The sequence below is a fragment of the Channa argus genome, chromosome 3, assembly GCF_033026475.1.
Source record: "Channa argus isolate prfri chromosome 3, Channa argus male v1.0, whole genome shotgun sequence".
NCBI lineage: Eukaryota > Metazoa > Chordata > Actinopteri > Anabantiformes > Channidae > Channa > Channa argus.
The window spans coordinates 1,500,598-1,518,402 of NC_090199.1; the positions used below are offsets into that span (position 1 = coordinate 1,500,598).

At 39.1% G+C, this 17,805-nt stretch overlaps 1 protein-coding gene across 2 annotated transcripts; it reads right to left on the reverse strand.

Annotated features, from left to right (window-relative positions):
• Positions 1 to 84: 84 nt before the first annotated feature.
• LOC137124508 (ribonuclease inhibitor-like) lies at positions 85 to 17,703 on the reverse strand. Of its 2 annotated transcripts, XM_067499589.1 has the most exons (6): positions 16,968 to 17,703; positions 10,366 to 11,553; positions 9,520 to 9,611; positions 5,014 to 5,187; positions 3,659 to 3,836; positions 85 to 3,313 (listed from the first exon to the last, which is right to left on the reverse strand). In XM_067499589.1, exons 3-5 carry the CDS (start codon positions 9,588 to 9,590, stop codon positions 3,698 to 3,700), a joined length of 384 nt encoding a protein of 127 aa, XP_067355690.1. In that variant the 5' UTR covers positions 9,591 to 9,611; positions 10,366 to 11,553; positions 16,968 to 17,703; the 3' UTR covers positions 85 to 3,313; positions 3,659 to 3,697. The 2 variants fall into 2 exon arrangements, with proteins under 2 accessions (XP_067355690.1, XP_067355689.1); XM_067499588.1 differs by lacking the exon at positions 10,366 to 11,553 and having other exon boundaries at positions 86 to 3,313.
• Positions 17,704 to 17,805: the final 102 nt, after the last annotated feature.

A 17,805-nucleotide genomic window follows, 5' to 3' on the forward strand; every position in this document is an offset into this window, starting at 1 on the left:
CATGTCCACTTTCAGCTTAGCATTAGCTACTTCACAACCATCAACTGGAGAAACTCATTTAAAAGCAGAAGATGGAAAGTCAAGACAGGCAAGTAGAATTAGTTTTATTGTTAAATAACACTATGAATAAGAAGAATTATCACTTAATTTTTTCCCTTTGGTCTATTAATCTATAGGTTATTTTCCCATTAAGCTTTTTTCATTTTTTAATTAATAGAACAATACATTTACTCAAACTTAAAGTTTGATCTCATTAATCATTAATATTTCAATATTTTCTTCAATCATCTTCTCTTCAAACAAACAAATATATCAATTTCTGCTCTGCAGGACTTTATTCCCCAAACAGAAACTAGTCCAGTCTTTACTGCTGCTCTGTGTTTTACAGACCAGCTCCATTCAAGTTAAAGAAATGTGATTCAATCTACATTTAGCGATTTAACAGCAAAATAAGTCAAACAATTAGCACCGTGTTGTTTGTCTCTGCTTCAAATACTCTCATACTTCATATAGATAGTGCTGAGTATCACAATGAAGCATTTTTAGGCCAAGTCACAAGTAAAATCATTAAATTAATGGCAATAAAGTTGTTAATCTTCTTCAACAGATTTAATGACCTCACACGGTGTCAATTACATATTTCAGCTAATTGGTTTGTAAATGTTAGTTTTTAACTGTAGTTTAATTCTTTTAGCATAAGAAGGCTGTTAAATAAGCACCTGGTATGATTTTATCCTCCCAACATAATTTATTATTTTAATAAGAACCAAAACTCTCAGTATCCGTGTTACACACTTTCATCTGTCCATTTTCCTTCCCACTCCATTCAGTCATCATCCAGGTCTACTTCTGTGTAGGAACAAGCTCATCGATATCTCCGTTTGCCTCCAGCCTTTTCTCCATGGCGATGAGCAGCTTGGCCCCGTCCACCAGCTGCTGGGTTAGTACCACCTCGCTCAGGCCGAAGGTTGCAGCATTGCTCACACGATAGAGCGCCGGGGATTCTGGGAATTGAAAAGGTACATTTGAAGCTCGACTCCTGTTCAGCTGTTCCACGAGGGCGCAGAGCTGAAGCAAGAACAATGTAGAACAGCAGCCACAAAGTAGGAGTTCTGGTGTGATATATAGGGAGAGATTATCTTCTTAGGAGATGTAGTTAATGATAATTTAATATTCAATGATGATTGAATCATTAAAAGTGTGATTCGAACAGGCTCAACAACTACATTGTTACATTATCAGAAACAGGTTTGTTGACCTGGAGTTTAGTGAAGCTGAAACAGCACTAGGAGTTCTTCCCTCTGTACCTGATTTGTCCATGTGGACCCTCAGTGTCTTCAGGACATCTTGGATCCGTTTGTGTTTAGGAAGGTGTTGCAGTTTGAGATCAACACTGATCCTCAGTGTTTCCAAAGAATGTTTGGGAGATTGTAAGAAAGTTGGATGAAAACATATTAAATTCCCTGTTCCACCAAAAGCTAAAGTTCATTTTAAACTAATGAATAATATTTATCTATGCAGAGAGAAGCTACGTCTGAAATTTAATATTGAACAGAATAGTTGCACTTTCTGTGAATCAGGAGTAGAAATTGTAATAGTAATATTTCTCATGTATTCTGGGAGACTTTGAATAACAACCCGGACATAGCAACCCTAGTAATATTAAAGTCAGACTCATAAGGGATGATAGAAAGTCAGAAATCTTACTCAATAATATTAAAATATTTGCCAAATATTTTTAAAAGAAATCTAAATTACTAACAGTTACCCCACATTTTGAAGTTTTCCTGAAAGACATATCTATTTGTTTCTTTGAAATGACTTACATCCATGTAAATGTACGTGTGATGTAATTGTTTTTTTTGAATACGGGTCAAATATTTTTACACTTGCAGATAGTGACCGTTATTTGAATTTTTATATTTTGCCATCAATTTACAATTGAACCCATAATTTAAAAAAAAACTGTCAGCTTCTTTTTTGGTAAATACAATCAAAACTTAAATGTATTTTTACTGTTTTGTTTGTAAAAATACGCAAAACATTAATTTTAAAGTCAAAATACATCATTTTATAAAAAGTGCAGAACCGTTTGTTTTTATAAATATTGCAGATATTTGTGATTGTACTACGTGTTTGTATTTTTACAAGCTTTTATTTGTGTAAAACACACCAAGACATTGGTTTTACAATTAAAAGACATAACTGCAAAAAACATGCAAAACTTTCTTTTTAAACTATTAACAGTTGTTTTGGTTATTGTGAATATATCGGTAGAAGGATGCTGAGGTTGGAGCTGCCAGGCAGGAGGTCTAGAGGAAGAGCAAAGAGGAGATTTATGGATGTAGTGAGGGAGGACATGAAGTTAGTTGGTGTGAGAGAAGAAGATGCAGAGGACAGAGTTAGATGGAGGCACATGATTCACTGTGACTCCTGAAAGGAAACAGCTGAAAGGAAAAGAAGAAATTCTTTTGGTTATGTTATGTGTTATTACAAAAGGTTACAAAAATCATAACTAAAGAAGGTTATAGTTTATAAATACTACCAAAGTCTGTTACTGTACTAAATTAATGTCTTTTTACATTTTGTTAATAATATTTTAACAAAAATGTATCAAGAAATGTATTTTACACTGAAAATTTGAAAAATAGGCAACACTTGATTCTTATGACACTGTGCCCAAATTTGGGTTTCAAATGTTGAAGAAAGATGATAAGTTATATCATTCATTTAAGGTTCTTACATAAGTTAAGTAAAAGTATCATCTAATGTCATATAGGAAGCACAAGAACAAAAACAGTAGGTTTGATGAATGTAAAAAAATAAACAAAGAATGAATATATCTAATCTACATCTCTACGGTGACCAAACCCTGCTTTGTGTTGTCTGTGAATGGGTGAATTAGAAGCAGTGTAAAGCGCTCTGGGTGTCAATAGGTAGAAAAGCTCTCCGTGCTCCGTCCAACAGTTAAGGCAGGAAGCTGGACCAGTTTGACCAATGAATCTGAAGGACAGAGCAGCAGCAGAGCAGATCCAGATCCACTGCTGATCCTCTGTCAGATCCAGAGAAACACACAGGGATGATGGTGGACTTGACATTGTGTCTGACAGTGGAGCTGTTCTCAGAGCAGTTCAGACTGCAGCACTGAGAGTCATCTCCACTTCTTCTGATTCCTCTGTCAGTCACTGCTGGATGAAGCTCTGCTCTCCACTCTACCTCCCAGTAACATGGTCCAGTCAGAGCCTCTCTGCACACAACATGCTGCTGCTGCAACATCTGGATCATCAGGACACAGAGAGATCATCACTTCAACCTGTAGAGAGAATGAGAGAGAAGAGAGGAGATCAGTGAGTGTTTGCAGAGACTCACTTCATCAGCATCAGTAGAAAGAGCAGCAGGGACTTCAGTCCTGTTCAGAGCACAAGTGGAGCAGCTGTGTAGTGTAGCCAGCTTCCTTTCAGCTCATGTTAACGTATTGGAATGAACACACTGAGCTGGAAGGACAGAGACACATGTGAGGTCTGGACTTCAGCTGAGCTTCTGGTCTGTAACTTGAACTTGAGCTTTACAGTAAAAACTGGATCTTTGCTTTGATACTAGCTGGGTTTAGTACAATACTGCTGAAAGCAGCATGGACTGACTCCAACCCTCTACTGACCTCAGAGTCTCCAGTCTACAGTGTGGACTCTCCACAAGATCAGACAGAAGCTTCACTGCTGAATCTTGCAGGTCCCAGTTTTCCCTTCAGGTCCAGTTCTCTCAGATGGGAGGGGTTGGACTTCAGAGCTGAGACCAGAGAATCACAGCTGATCTTTGACAAACTGCAGTGACTCAATCTGCTTAAAGAATCAAAGATGTGGATCAAATCATTAGTAACAATCAGATTTGTCCTAATCAATGGTGTTAGAGTGACTTTGTCCTTGTGTTATTGTGGATCATCAGAATGTCAGACTTCTACAGACATCATCCAAATGTCAGCACAACATTCATACACCTATTCATGTCAGCACTGATTCAGAACATGCTGCTCACCTCACTCACCTCTGGAATTATCAGACAAACATCAAATCACATATGACAGACTCATGACAGACTTCCTACAATACTTTGACTCATCAGTGAAATGGATCAAACTTTAAAGAACCAGAACTGATCCAGTATAAAGGTCTTGCTTGGTCCTGGTCTCTGTCCTGCAGATCACCAAAACCAAATTACAGATGATTTCATGAAAACTTTGCTATATGTTCAGCAGAAATGTCAAATGAAGACAATTTCCTCTTCATGGACTGACACCTGTGAAACCAACAGTTTGGTTCTTTAAACCTTTTCCAACACATTTAACAAGTGAATTCAACTATATGAAAAACTACAACAACACACATCAGTCATCACAGCTCACTGATATGAGCTCAAACTGAAGATTTCAATGGATTTAAACCAAATATTAGTTCTGATGGTTTTCTCTTTATTATTGGCATTAAATTCATGGACTGGTTTGACTTCATGTCAGTAAAAATTCCTCTTTGGTTTGTTGGAGCTGTTTGTGGATATTTGAAGTGAGACAATGAAGGACGAAGAATTTATGAACTGAATTTAGTTTTTGTGTGAAAACCAAAGGAACTGAACTGAACTGTGGTGGATTTGAAAAGAAAAACCCTTAATGGACTTTTGGACTTGGAGCCAGTCTTGGTTTTTGTTGGACTGTTGATAAAGACATTAGGATCAGTTTTGGTTCAATATGTGAAGATGATAGTTTGAAAATGTGTCTGTTGTCCTTGTTTGGTTTCAGAGTTTTCCGTTCATTCAGTGCAGCTACAGGCTGAATGTTAAGTCTGATTGTTTAAACCTGTTTCCTTTGTGAAGGTCGACTAAATGAACCAAACTGACTTCTATCACAATCTGAAATGTCAGGACAGAGACCTGGCTGGTCCCCTAAAGAAAAACCACATCACACAGTCACAAGTTGTTCATGAAACACAGAAAATCTCCAACAGTATCAGTCAGTGAACTGACCTCAGAGTCTCCAGTCTACAGTGTGGACTCTCCAGAAAACCACACAGCAGCTTCACTCCTGAATCCTGCAGCTCGTTGTAGCTCAGGTCCAGGTCTCTCAGATGGGAGGGGTTGGACTTCAGAGCTGAGACCAGAGAATCACAGCTGATATCTGACAAACTGCAGTGACTCAATCTGAATAAAGAATCAAAGATGTGGATCAAATCATTAGTAACAATCAGATTTGTCCTAATCAATGGTGTTAGAGGGACTTTGTCCTTGTGTTATTGTGGATCATCAGAATGTCAGACTTCTACAGACATCATCCAAATGTCAGCACAACATTCATACACCTATTCATGTCAGCACTGATTCAGAACATGCTGCTCACCTCACTCACCTCTGGAATTAGTCTAAAATCAGACGTGTTGGATTCAAAGACTAAATCTTGTTTCTTTAATTCATCTTCTGTTTGTCTAAATCTGAACAATTCTGTTGAATCTGATGTCAAATGTCAAATATTTGTCTCAAATTCCAATTCCTGGCAGACCAGCTTAAAGGTGCATTACAACCACCTTCTGGATGGAGTGTGGAGTATGAGATTAGCAGGAAGAAAAAAAAAGGAAAACTAGATTGTGTCTCTTAGACCTGTCTCCTTTAGATATTCAGTTAGGTAACTACATACTTATCATGATGCCCAAGAAGACTCTAGTGTCAAATGATGCTTTGATTCTTGTAGCACAGACCAGAATTTGTCTCTTTCCTCCTCAAATAAACTTCACTCCATTAATATGTGTTGGACAGATTCTTGGTGATTACAGTGGAGACATGACCCAGTTGGATCTTTGTCTTCTGGTTCCTGATCAGCTGTCTTTCTTTACCAACATGCTTTTGGGTCTGATAAAGGTGTCCACCTGTGTCCTTAATGTCCCAGGGTTCTTTCCACACTCTATGCATATGATGTCTTCTGATGGATTTAATCTCAGTCTTACTTATTTAAACCTGTATCCCATCTGTATTATTACCGTCCCCCAACCATATCACTTTGTCTTGTGTCCATCCACCAACCGTGTCCATTGTTTGTGATGTCAGACTATCACCTGGATTCTAATAGTTAATGATTAATAATTGTGTTACTGTGTCCAAATGTGAACCCTTATGGACACCTGTTCTCTTCCTATTGGACTAAACTGCAAGTCGTCCCATTTTGCACTGACGGTGCTGCTCCCCCATCTTTCGTCTCCTGTCATTTCTAACAGCAGTTTACCCAGAAAGAAAAAAGCACCACTGTGATTTGAACCATTATATCATGTGAGGTTCATCCTGCACATTTGTTCCACTGTAATCTGGTTAATACCAGACTGTGAGCTGTGAGTTCCTCACCTAGTGCTTCCTCAGCCGCCTCCAATCCCTAATCAGTTGATCACATCCACCATGAACAACCTTCAATCAGTGGGACTTTCTTCATGTTGCTGCACCCTCACATGGTCTTGGTTTGCTTGCATTACCTCCAGACCATCACTTTTCTGTCCGTTTCTCATTTCACCTCAGCCGCCTTTGCTCCTATTAGCTTCTCTTTGATTTGGTCACAAATCAAAGTGGCTTTTCCTGATATCACTGATACAACAGTCTTCTCATCGTCAATCACTAACACGTGCACTCTTTCACCATCAGTTGTGTTCAGTCTTAATGCTCTGCCTTGCTGAGAACTGTCCCTACAGATAATCAACAGGCCTCCACTGTGTAAAGCTCTCATCCTCTTCACTTCACCTACCAGGTGATGTTTTTGCTATTTGTAGATCACTGTCTTTACAGAGTTTGAGATTTCAATTTGTTAATTCAGTTTTTTCCACTTTTTATAATGTTTCTCTTAAACTGCTCTCCAACCTTCACCTGTCCCACCACCTAATTCCACATCACCTAACTCACTTCCTGATCTGTCATGTTCCTCTACCACTGAAGAACCTGAGCTGCAGGAGCTCAACAGGGAGACTGGTGGACCAAAAGAGCAGAGCAAATCCACTTTAGCATCAGCAGAGACTGAGACAGAAGATCTGAACTCAGAACAGCTTATCTCCTTTCTCAGTGCAGCTTGTTGCTGTAGTCTGAGGGTTTTCGAGAAAACAGCTTCAGTGAAAAGTCTGGGTGTCTGCACTCACGAATCGAACCAACAAAGAAGGAGCACATTTCTTTAAGTGCACTGAGAAATTGTCACTGTGAACATTAAAGAGAAAAGGAGATAAAAGCTTTTTTACTGAACTCAGAAATGTAGGAACCCTCTGAAACAGTCTGATGGAGAATTTTTAATGATGTGTCAAAGGCTTTAGACACATCTATAAAACAACTAAAAACTGTAGACTTTTGCTTCTTATATTGATCTAAATGTTTTCATAAATACACAAATCAGAACCACGTTCTCATTGAAAGCAAACTGATTATCAGCGAGAAAATGTATCGTTCTCCTGTTTCCCATAGAAAACTCTCCAATCCCTCAGACAGGAGGCTCCAATAAAAGTGTTAGCACAGAGTCATGCACAATAACCAAGAAGTACAAACCCAGTGAAACAAATGCAGTTTCTTTTAAATGCTCACAGGTTATAATATTCATAGCACATGTCGTTTTGTCCCCTTGCTTCTTCACACTATTATAGATTTCACGTGGAGGAACAACCACAGCCTCTTTGTCTGTGTTACCGACCATCAGCCTATTGATTTTCACACACTGAAACACATTCATTCACAAAATGATATTTTGCTGTTATCCTGAACTCTGACCTCATTGTTCTCATGTCTTTAACAGATCATAGGGAACATTTCAATCTTGCATTAACCCGTTTCTTGTCCATATTTTCCTCTTTAAATGTCCTTCTAGTCTCAGCATGTGATTCTTTCACATACCTTCCACACATCACCCTCACATTTATAAAATGACTCCAAAACAGACTCGTACAGAGGACAGAGCTCATTACTAGTCTGCACACACTGGCATCTTTAAGTCCTTAGATTTTTCCTAACAAGGCTTCACTTTGACAATATTCTCCAACATCCTTCTCCATTAGGTTGGACCAAATCAGTTTCCCTGCACATAAATTCCAACCCCAGAGGACATCAGAGGTAGACTTTCTACATTCACTGTTATCAAAAAGGGTTTGAGGTGTGTCCACCTGGTGTCCTGTCCTTAACAATCTTAGTACTCAGCTCTGTGGTGGATTCACCAGCCCCAAAGAAGAAGACTTCAGTCCTGCAAGTCCGGTTTACCTGAGAATGCCTCTTGAACTCATAATATAATACAGTTCTCCAAAAGTTTATCCACTATAAAGTGATTTGTGTCCTTCACTGTGTCCACTGCACAGGACACGTCCGTCATGTGATGTAATGAACATTTTCATTTGGAGAAGATCTCATTCACCTTCAGTGTCATTTGTGACAGGTGAAATATTTGCATGAGCCACAGATCTGTTCTCACCTGGGGCTACAGGTGAGTTCACAGTGTGTCAATTCAAATCCCCTCTGTAAAGGGTGTTGGTAAAGTGATAGTCCACGAACCACAGGGTCAGTGGTTTGACTCCTGCTGCTCAAGTATAACCAGGGACTCAGATTATCTGCTGATACTAGTGCGAGTGACACAGGTGTGTAGTAGGTGGTTTTTCAGGACCCCTTACAGAAAAACCAGGAAATAAACTTAGTCACTAACTCTGCTTCTTTTAAGTTTTTTCAAAGCCGTCTCTTCGTTTTTGTCTTAAACTGCCCCAAAACATCAACTGTCGTCTCAGGAAAATCCTGTTTTGGATCAGATTAATAAAAAATCTTTGTTTTTGTCACAACAAACCTTTAATATCTGTCAGAGAAACATTAGTAAGGAGGATGATTAACGTTAACAATGACAGTCAGACACATTTTAACACACGATACACAATAGTTAACTGTGAGAGTTTGGACAAGTCTCCTGTAATCGCTGCTTTTAGTGTCAAGCAGCCAGGAAACAGCTTTGGCATTTAAATACAACACTGGCAGTTTAACAGCATCAGCTGTGGAGACTCAAGGGGCTCTGTTACAGAAGACCCCAATATTTATTAATTATCTGTCTATTAAGAACATGCAAGACATAAATAGGACATAGTGTCCCTCTGTAGAAGGACAACCAGCACATGCAGTGTGGTACCATGTGCACATGTGGTGAACTCAATCTGACATTCACACTGAGGTGGTCTAATGAAGAGCTTTAAGTTCAAACTGTCCTCATCTTAGATCTAAACATGCACAGCTACATGTCTTCAAGTCCAAATCTCAGCCCAGCTCATATTCACCGAGTTCCCTTCAGGTGCTCCAGTGTCCTCAAAGTCCAACACATGCAAGTTAGTCTACAAAAATGTCCATACGAGTTAGACAGACCGGCCAGTTCTCTTGACCCATTTTGACCCATTCAAGGTGGTTTTGAGTCGTCTTGTTACTCAACCTGGGACAGGTCATCTGTTAAAAGCACAGAAATCTATATGGATACGTTTGCATTTATCTTCTACAATGTACCTGAAGTGGTCAGCAAAGACACTGCGATGTCCAGACTTAACCTGTCTCCCCCTCCTGGTGGACATCAACATGTTTCTTCAGCAAGATTTGTTCTGTGAGCAGAAACAATAATTGTAAATGTGATTACAGTTGTGAAGTTTCTAGAATCAAATCAGTTTCACAGTTTAACAACAAGTTCATGTTGATCAGGAAATATTTCAAACACAAACACACTGTGCAGATTCACTTCACTCCCCAATGACCTCAGTTCTTTTTTCACAAGATTTGAAAAGGACAACAGCACCCAGCTAAGATCAGTCATGTCCTCACTCAGACCTGACAACTCTGTCCTCACCATTAACATAGCAGAGGTGGTGAGAGCTCTTAAAAGGACTAAAATGAATACAGCACTGGGACCAGATAACATTTGTGGGCACTGTGCTGTTGCAGCTGGGGGGGTGTTTCAGCATCTCTTGCAGTACTCACTGACTAGTAACACAGTTCCTGTGATGTGGAAACACTCGATAGTGATTCCTATTCCAAAGAAGGGTACTGCTAAGGTCCTGAACAATCTTAGACCTGTGGCCCTCACCTCTCTGGTAATAAAGGCTATGGAGAGAATCATAAAGGACTATATCACCAAGGTAACCGAACCGATGATGGATCCACTGCAGTTTGCATGCAGGGCTGGCAGAGGGGTTGATGATGCAAAGATATTCATTTTGAATACTATCCACAAACATCTGGAAATCCCCAACTCCACAGCCAGACTCCTGTTTGCAGACTTTTCATCAGCATTTAACACCATGCAGCCACATATTCTAGCTGAAAAGTTACCACACGCTTTGATATCGACCATCAACTCACCCTGTGGATCATAGATTTTCTTATCAACAGGTCACAGAGAGTGTTGGTGAACAACTGTCTGTCCAACATCCTCTTCACCTCCACTGGTTCTCCGCAAGGCTGTGTTCTCTCCCCACCAGTTTTTATCCTCTACACAGATGACTGCAGATCTGTCCAGTCAAATTGTCACATTGTGAAATTTGCTGATGACACCGTCCTCCTGTCTCTGCTCTCTGGCCTCACACAGCATCACAGCTCAGCTCTGCAGGATTTTGTGGAGTGGTGTGGAAACTCGTGCCTTGAGCTTAATACAAATAAAACCCGGGAGATGATAGTGACCTTTTCCTCCAAGCAGAGACACATGGCTGAAGCTGTCTCTACCATCATACAGGGGAAGCCATTGGTGATTGTGGAAGAGTATAAATACCTGGGAACAGTTTTTGATAACATGCTGAAGTTTTCATCTAATACAGAGGAAATTTTTTAAAAATGCCATCAGAGACAGTATCTACTGAGGAAGCTTGAATCATGAGGGACTAACAAGGACATTCTCACCACATTCTATTATGCCTTCATTGAGAATATAATAACCTTTTCGTTCACGTGCTGGTTTCACTCTATTTCTCTGAAAGACAGAAATTGCCTGTTGAATATGGTTAAAGTCTGCTGAAAAATCATTGGACAACCTATTCGTGCTCTCACAGAGACGGGACGAAGACTTCGTTGTCCAGGCTGCAGGACACAGAGAAGGAAAATGACCTTTGTCCCCAGGGCGGCCAAGCTCCTAAATGGACATACATTTTAACAAACTATAACTTAATCACTTTTCAAATTATTTTATTATGAGTTTTATTTGGAATGTTAATGTGTACGGTGTGTGTTGATTGTGTTTATCGTGTGTCTGTGTTAGTGACTGTGTATTTTTAAGCTAGTTTGATTAAATTGCCCCCTGGGGACAAACAAAGTGAACGGAATTGAATTGAATTGAATTAGTTACATTGTCCTGTGTGGGAACTCGTCTCACCTCGTTACGTCCCTGCACTGATTGATTTGTCCCTGAGTGGCCCAGAAAGGATCTAGGATTAATGCCCTCATCTCCTTCAGACACATGATCTTTAAGAACGTTTGGATTCAGGCCATTTCACGTTGTACATGTTACATTACTTACAATGAGTGTCCAGCTGCCTCCTCATATTGGAATAAGTACAGCTGCAAAACAAAACCCAACATCTTTATAGACACAAATAGAACATGGAAGTTCTACGAAAGTCAGTCAATAGTAAAAACCACCATTGTCCTGCAGTCAAATGATTTTAAAGGGTCCCATCATGTCACTTTCCACTTTTATTCTCTGAAACAAACTGTCCACCACTTTAAAACTGTCCTCTTGGACCATTTTTTCCTGTCTTTTACACACTGTGTCTTGACTTTTTTAATGTCTTTGCTTTCTGCCCTTCTGTCCCTCACTGACGTCTTCACTAAGGACACACTTTCTGAGCTTGTCTTCTGTAACCTGGCAGAAACATCCCAATGAACCTAATTAGGACACTTTTAGAAAAGGAAGGTGAACACGTCTCACTGTGTCCTCCTTTGGAACCATCAGCACACAGAATAAACTGTTGGTTCTAATGTGTGAAGATGAAGGTCATTGTTGACCTTGTTGCAAACTTCTGCTCAGGTTCAAGGGTCGTTACCTGGGACACAACAATTCATAATCCCTGCATCACTGTTTGTGTGAACGTCATCATGGTTTGCAGTTGTTGTCTCCACAGTGCCTCCATTGGTCTGTAGGGGTTTTGTCTTTGATGTTGGCTTAGTCTGACACTGTGGGAACCGATTAGTCTAAATGGACCTAAATCAAGTCTATATTACAGCTGCAGATTATTTAAAGTACAAATGATATTAATTACTAGTTCAAATGAATAACGACCTTTTACATCTCTGTTTGCTGGTCATGGAATTTGACATGTGTCCTGTGTCCTTTTGGTTTTAACACTGTTTTGGGTCAATGGCATCAGTGTTAACTGCCCTGTCTGTCCCTTTTTCTAAAGCTCCTCCTACCGTCCTACTTCTGTCCTACCCTTCACTACACCCACACCACAAACACACTCATTGTTCGGGACGTTCACTTACTTCATCACAGTCAAATGTCCGTCACAGTATCTACTATCACTGTCTAATGTCTCCAGTCACTGTCCTGTCTCCTCACAAAACCCATAAAGTTGTAACTTTGATCCAACCTCATACAGACTGTTAAATGCCAATAATGATCATACTGGTCATTAAAACTAGGCAGTAATTAAATATATTCATAATCTTTAATTGAGTCCTATAAGTTTATGAAGGTGAAATTTTATGGGAGATTTTCCCGTAGTTTGTGTGTATGTGTTTAACATGAGACACCATCTATGGCAGGTTCAGATGTGACCTGTCACACATAATCTGGGTGTTGATCATTTAGATTATGCTTCAAGCTGAGAGGATTTGAAATGGATCTGGAATCAGTCTGATAACAATGTACATGTACAACAAGTTCTTTAAAACAGGCTTCATCACAGTCGCCTGTGTTTCCCATCACCATCTCTTTTTTTAACTAGAAAACAACATTTAAGACACTTTAATGATTTAATGTCCATAATCAAGCTGAGCAGAGAAGACAAATTCAAAATAGAGTGAAAACTGAAGTTATTTATCAAGGACAACAATCTCAGTGCTTTTTGGTTTTAACATATTCAGTGACTTGTTCCACAGTTTAAACTCGTTCTTCCAATTTATGTATGAAGAATTTACCCAGTAACAGTAAGTTATTAATAACAAAGTGCAGGTTTTTATCCATAAAAAAGACTAAATTTCCCTATTTCCAATCTGAGCACTGGTATAAAAACCTCTTTCAACTGTAACCAGCTCTGCATGTGTCTCCAAAAGGACTTCAGCCATTCACACTAGAAAAACGAATGATCTAAATGATGTTCAACGTTTTTTTTTACGGAAAATACAGTAATTCACATCCAAATTAAATGTCAGTATTAAGAAATCATTTTTTGGGTGTTTCTCCTTTAAAATTTTCAAATTAACCTCGTTTACCTTTGGAGGCCTCACACATTCTAATATCAGCAGATAATTTAACACTGGCTGCACTGGCAGTTTTGTATGGAGCTCCAAAGTGTTCAAAATTAAATTAATTAATAAGACATGAAATTAATAAATATAGGAATAAATGAGACACAAATATATAAAATGACAATGAAATTGTGAAATAATCACAAACATTTTCCAAATTAAGCTCATTATTATGAAATATCTTTCATTCTGCTTTAAAATCTCCAGAAGCTTTTATTTCAAAAGGTTATTTTTCTAAAGTCGGCTTTTATTGCACAATACCTTTTTCCCCAGTGGCCTATTTATTTCAAAATGCCACTTCAGAATGACTTGGTCTGTCAATCAGTGCTAGTGGGTGGGACCTGTGCGCCCACTGGCTGATCCTTTGATGTGTTGACATTCCAGGTGCAGTAATCAGAAACCTGTGACTTACTGTGCATTACATTATTCTTACAGTGGTCTAGTTCAGATGTTACTGTCAATATAATCAGAAATACTTTTGCTTATGTTTTTACTGTACTTATCTAACTGAGCATTAAATAAGTTGGCACAGCTAAAGCTAAAGCTGTTAGCATCATCTCAGTGCATTCAGTGCCACACTCATTAGTGTTTAGCTTGTTTTAACTCAAGGACTTGGAAACTGTAGGAACGTTTCAAACAGATAAAGAAAGCACCAACAAACTGCCCAAAAATCTTCTTCCATGTTGTCCTTGTTACACAGCAGGCTGCTCATTAGTTCATTGAAGAGTAAGTTTTGTCCAAAGGTATAAAGTGATATTTTAAAGTTTCCACTACAAATGGAAACATTCTTTCATCAATGAAATGGAAACACACTCATCGTATTGAAGGACATTCTATGAAGACGTGGTCCTAATGTTTTAGCCACAATTATTATTAAGCTTAAGAGTAGAAATCATGGCAGAGTTGCTGTACTGGATGGCATCAGATTGTACAGATGAACCTAATGAAGTGGCCAGTATGTGAACGATATTACAGTCCTTGTTCTCCCCCCATTTCAACCAGTCAGTACTAAATTGTCCATTGTCAGTAAATCTGTGAACCATCTGTAGAGCCACAGCATTAAGACAGTAGATTAACTGCGTAAATTGTCTCATCAGGATCACGACTGGCAGATTCCATGAGATGAGTCAATGCAGAGGGGTTATGATAGGACGGTTATCCAAGGTGCCGTCAGTACAACGTGTCAGCTCCAAATCACCTCTGTCATATACCTGGAAATCACGAGGTTAATCAGTCAGTGTTTTCCATTACTTTTACAAATGGAAACTTCTTACTTCATGTATTATGTGGTATGTGTCAAGTTTTAAACACAGCTCTGGACTTGAAGTTTTGTGCCAGCTAGTTGTAAATGTCATCGTAAATGTCTTCTGGTAAAAGTCCGTTCACACAGTAGGTTTTAGTCATGTTTTTGACTGTGACATTGTGCTGAATATGCACATTTTAAAAATATGTTTCTCCTATACACTGTAGGTGACCTTTCCCTCACCAAAGTCCCCCAGGAAATGATATATATTTATTAAAGCAGCATAAAAAATTTTAAAATGTAATTATGGTGATGACAAAAGACCTTCTATTCTTTTTTCCCGATTGTGGTTTGTTGTCTGTGGTGGCATAGATGGTTTTTCTACGTTAATTTTCTTCCTTAATGCTTCAAACAACAAAGCCACAGCTGTTTTTGATGGCTTCTCGTCAGCAGTCAGTCAGTATGTGTTAGGTAAGTAGGGTCACAAACAAACACAATATGGCTGAAAATCTTCCAAACAGTAGGTAGCAGCAGAATTTTACTCTCATTGCTCAGATGTTTTTCCCCCCAGGTCAGATTTCATGGTCCAGACAATGCGGGAGAACAGGAACATTACAGGGAGAAGTGTGCACAACCAGCGGTAGGGACACCTATATTCATTTTGGACAATATTGCTGCTGCACTGCACTTGTTATAAAACAAAACTGGTTTATGAATATGATGCATTCATTTCATTGCATATTCATTAAAACTATTCTTAGAACTGATTCAAAAACTGCCTGTTGTGAACAAATGGTAAATTTCAATAACGTGTCCATCTTCAAAGCATTGAGCACCTGTGGAGGGATGTGTGTAAAAATGTCCTTGTCCTTTTGGACACAATGTTCACCCAGCTGGAGATTCAGGCACTGCTCGTCCTGGTGAACAAACTGACCTGTTTGCACTGGACTGATGCTTTTTGCATCACATTCAGCTTCATCTTTAGTTATTCAAGGCAGCATGGAATCAGCACGGACTGAGAACAAACAACCATTCACCCCTGCAGCTCTGGCTGCTCCACAGTAAGGAGGGACATGATGTTTTACAGGTGCTCATGAGCATTTGATCCATATTTAATTTCTGTATCATCAGTAATGTAGTGATAATAATAAATAGTATTGAGCCACCTACAAAATACAGTGTTTTCACACTAAACTCATTTGATGATGAACTTTCTTGGTTAGATGAACAGTACGTAGCTTTGTACAGATGTAACTCTACAGATGTAGAATGCATGCAATCTGGTTATGTAACGTGTCTTAAATGCTTCTTTGTTCTGGTTTGTGTCTGTATGTAACATGTTAAAACTATTATGTAGTGTAGCTTTACTTTGTCTTATACAATTGTTACACAACTTGGAGTTCAGTCAATCTAAACTAGACCAAAACCTGAGTCAGAGGAGTTGAGACATGCCAAGAACTCATAGTTATGGTAGTCTGCAGGAAGATGGAGGACTTGGAAACAGGTGGAAGCCTTTGGAACCCTTGGACATTTTTGAAGTTTACCTTCACAGGTTCTGTGAGCTGTATATCACTGGCCTAAATCCCAAACCCCCAACAATCCAATTCAACTGTATATTACAGCTTAACTAAATGATGATACTATCATTTCTCAAATCATTAGTAGTAGTAGAGTATTTTGATTGTAAATGGAGAATCCACATTATGTGGACATATTTATGAACTGAGATGCCTCATTTTTAATCAGGACTCATGTCACCCCGCTCTTTACATCTCTACCCTGTAGCTGCTCGCATCAGGTTCAAAGCTCTGTCTCTTGCCCACAGGGTGATCACCTCAACAGCTCCTGCTCACCTCAACTCCCTCATTCAGGTCTACAATGCCTCACGTCTGCTGCCACGTCTTGTTATTCCATCACCACAAGCAAAACAAAACAAGACATCAAGCAAAACTCTTTAGCGAAATGATCCCATGACGGTGGAACGAGCTACCAAACTCTGCACGCTCAGCAAACTCACTCCCAATATTCCAAAAACTGCTGAAAACAGAACTCTTCTGTGCCTCCCTATGCACTTAAATCTATTTCTATTACATCTCATGTAGTGTGAACACTTGTCTGATTGGACTTTGATGTTTTCTCCTTGACTTAGACTTTTGCTGCCTTGTACCTCACTTGTAAGTCGCTTTTGATAAATGCATTTGCTAAACAACATCAACTTCTGTAAAAATGAATAGCAAAGTATATATTGTAGGACACTTACCATTTTCACTGAAAGACTGAAGGGACCGTAAATGAACTGTTGTGGTGTGAACTTGGACCAGCGACAGCTTCATCAAAAATACGCTGCTACTGCTGCAACACTTTTTAAGGCGTAACGTTACCATCTAATCGATTAGCAAGTTCTCTGAGCAACTGACTTTTCTCCTGCAGCCGTGACGTCAACAAACTTCTCGTCCACCTGTAACGATACTTGTGCCCAGTGTTCTGCTTCTGTTGTCAAAGCTGCAGCTACATTTCGAGGTGTATACTACCATCTAGAGCTTAGGAGGATTTATTACACCTTCAGACTGAGGAGTCTGAAGAAAGGATTAGCCAATCACAGAACTGGCTCCGCCCTCTTTACCTTGATTGACAGATCAAGTCATTCTGCTAAAACACTAGTGGCCTTTTGAAATAAATAGGTTACTGAGGAAAACGGTGCTGTGTAGTAAAAGTCGAAATTGAAAAAAAAAGAGCTTTTGAAATAAAAGCTTTTGGAATTCAATAAAAAGGTGGATTTAATAATTATTATAAAATATTCATGATGAAATATGATTTGATCATAATGAGCAGATTTTAAAGCAAAATGAAAGATAAGTTATTGGGCACTAATGAAACTATTTCATGACTTAAAATTTTCATTTTAACAGTGAAAATGTTCAAGAGTTCATCCTCAACACTCAACACTTTACCATCATTGGTTTTGTGTGAGGACAGACGTGATTTTCTTCACCTGCACCTACACACAGCGCCGTCTTTCTGTGTGGACTGAGTGGACCTGCACGTTTTTTTCCCCAAACCCAGAGATTGTCTTTCACCTCTGTGCTGCTCATCAAACT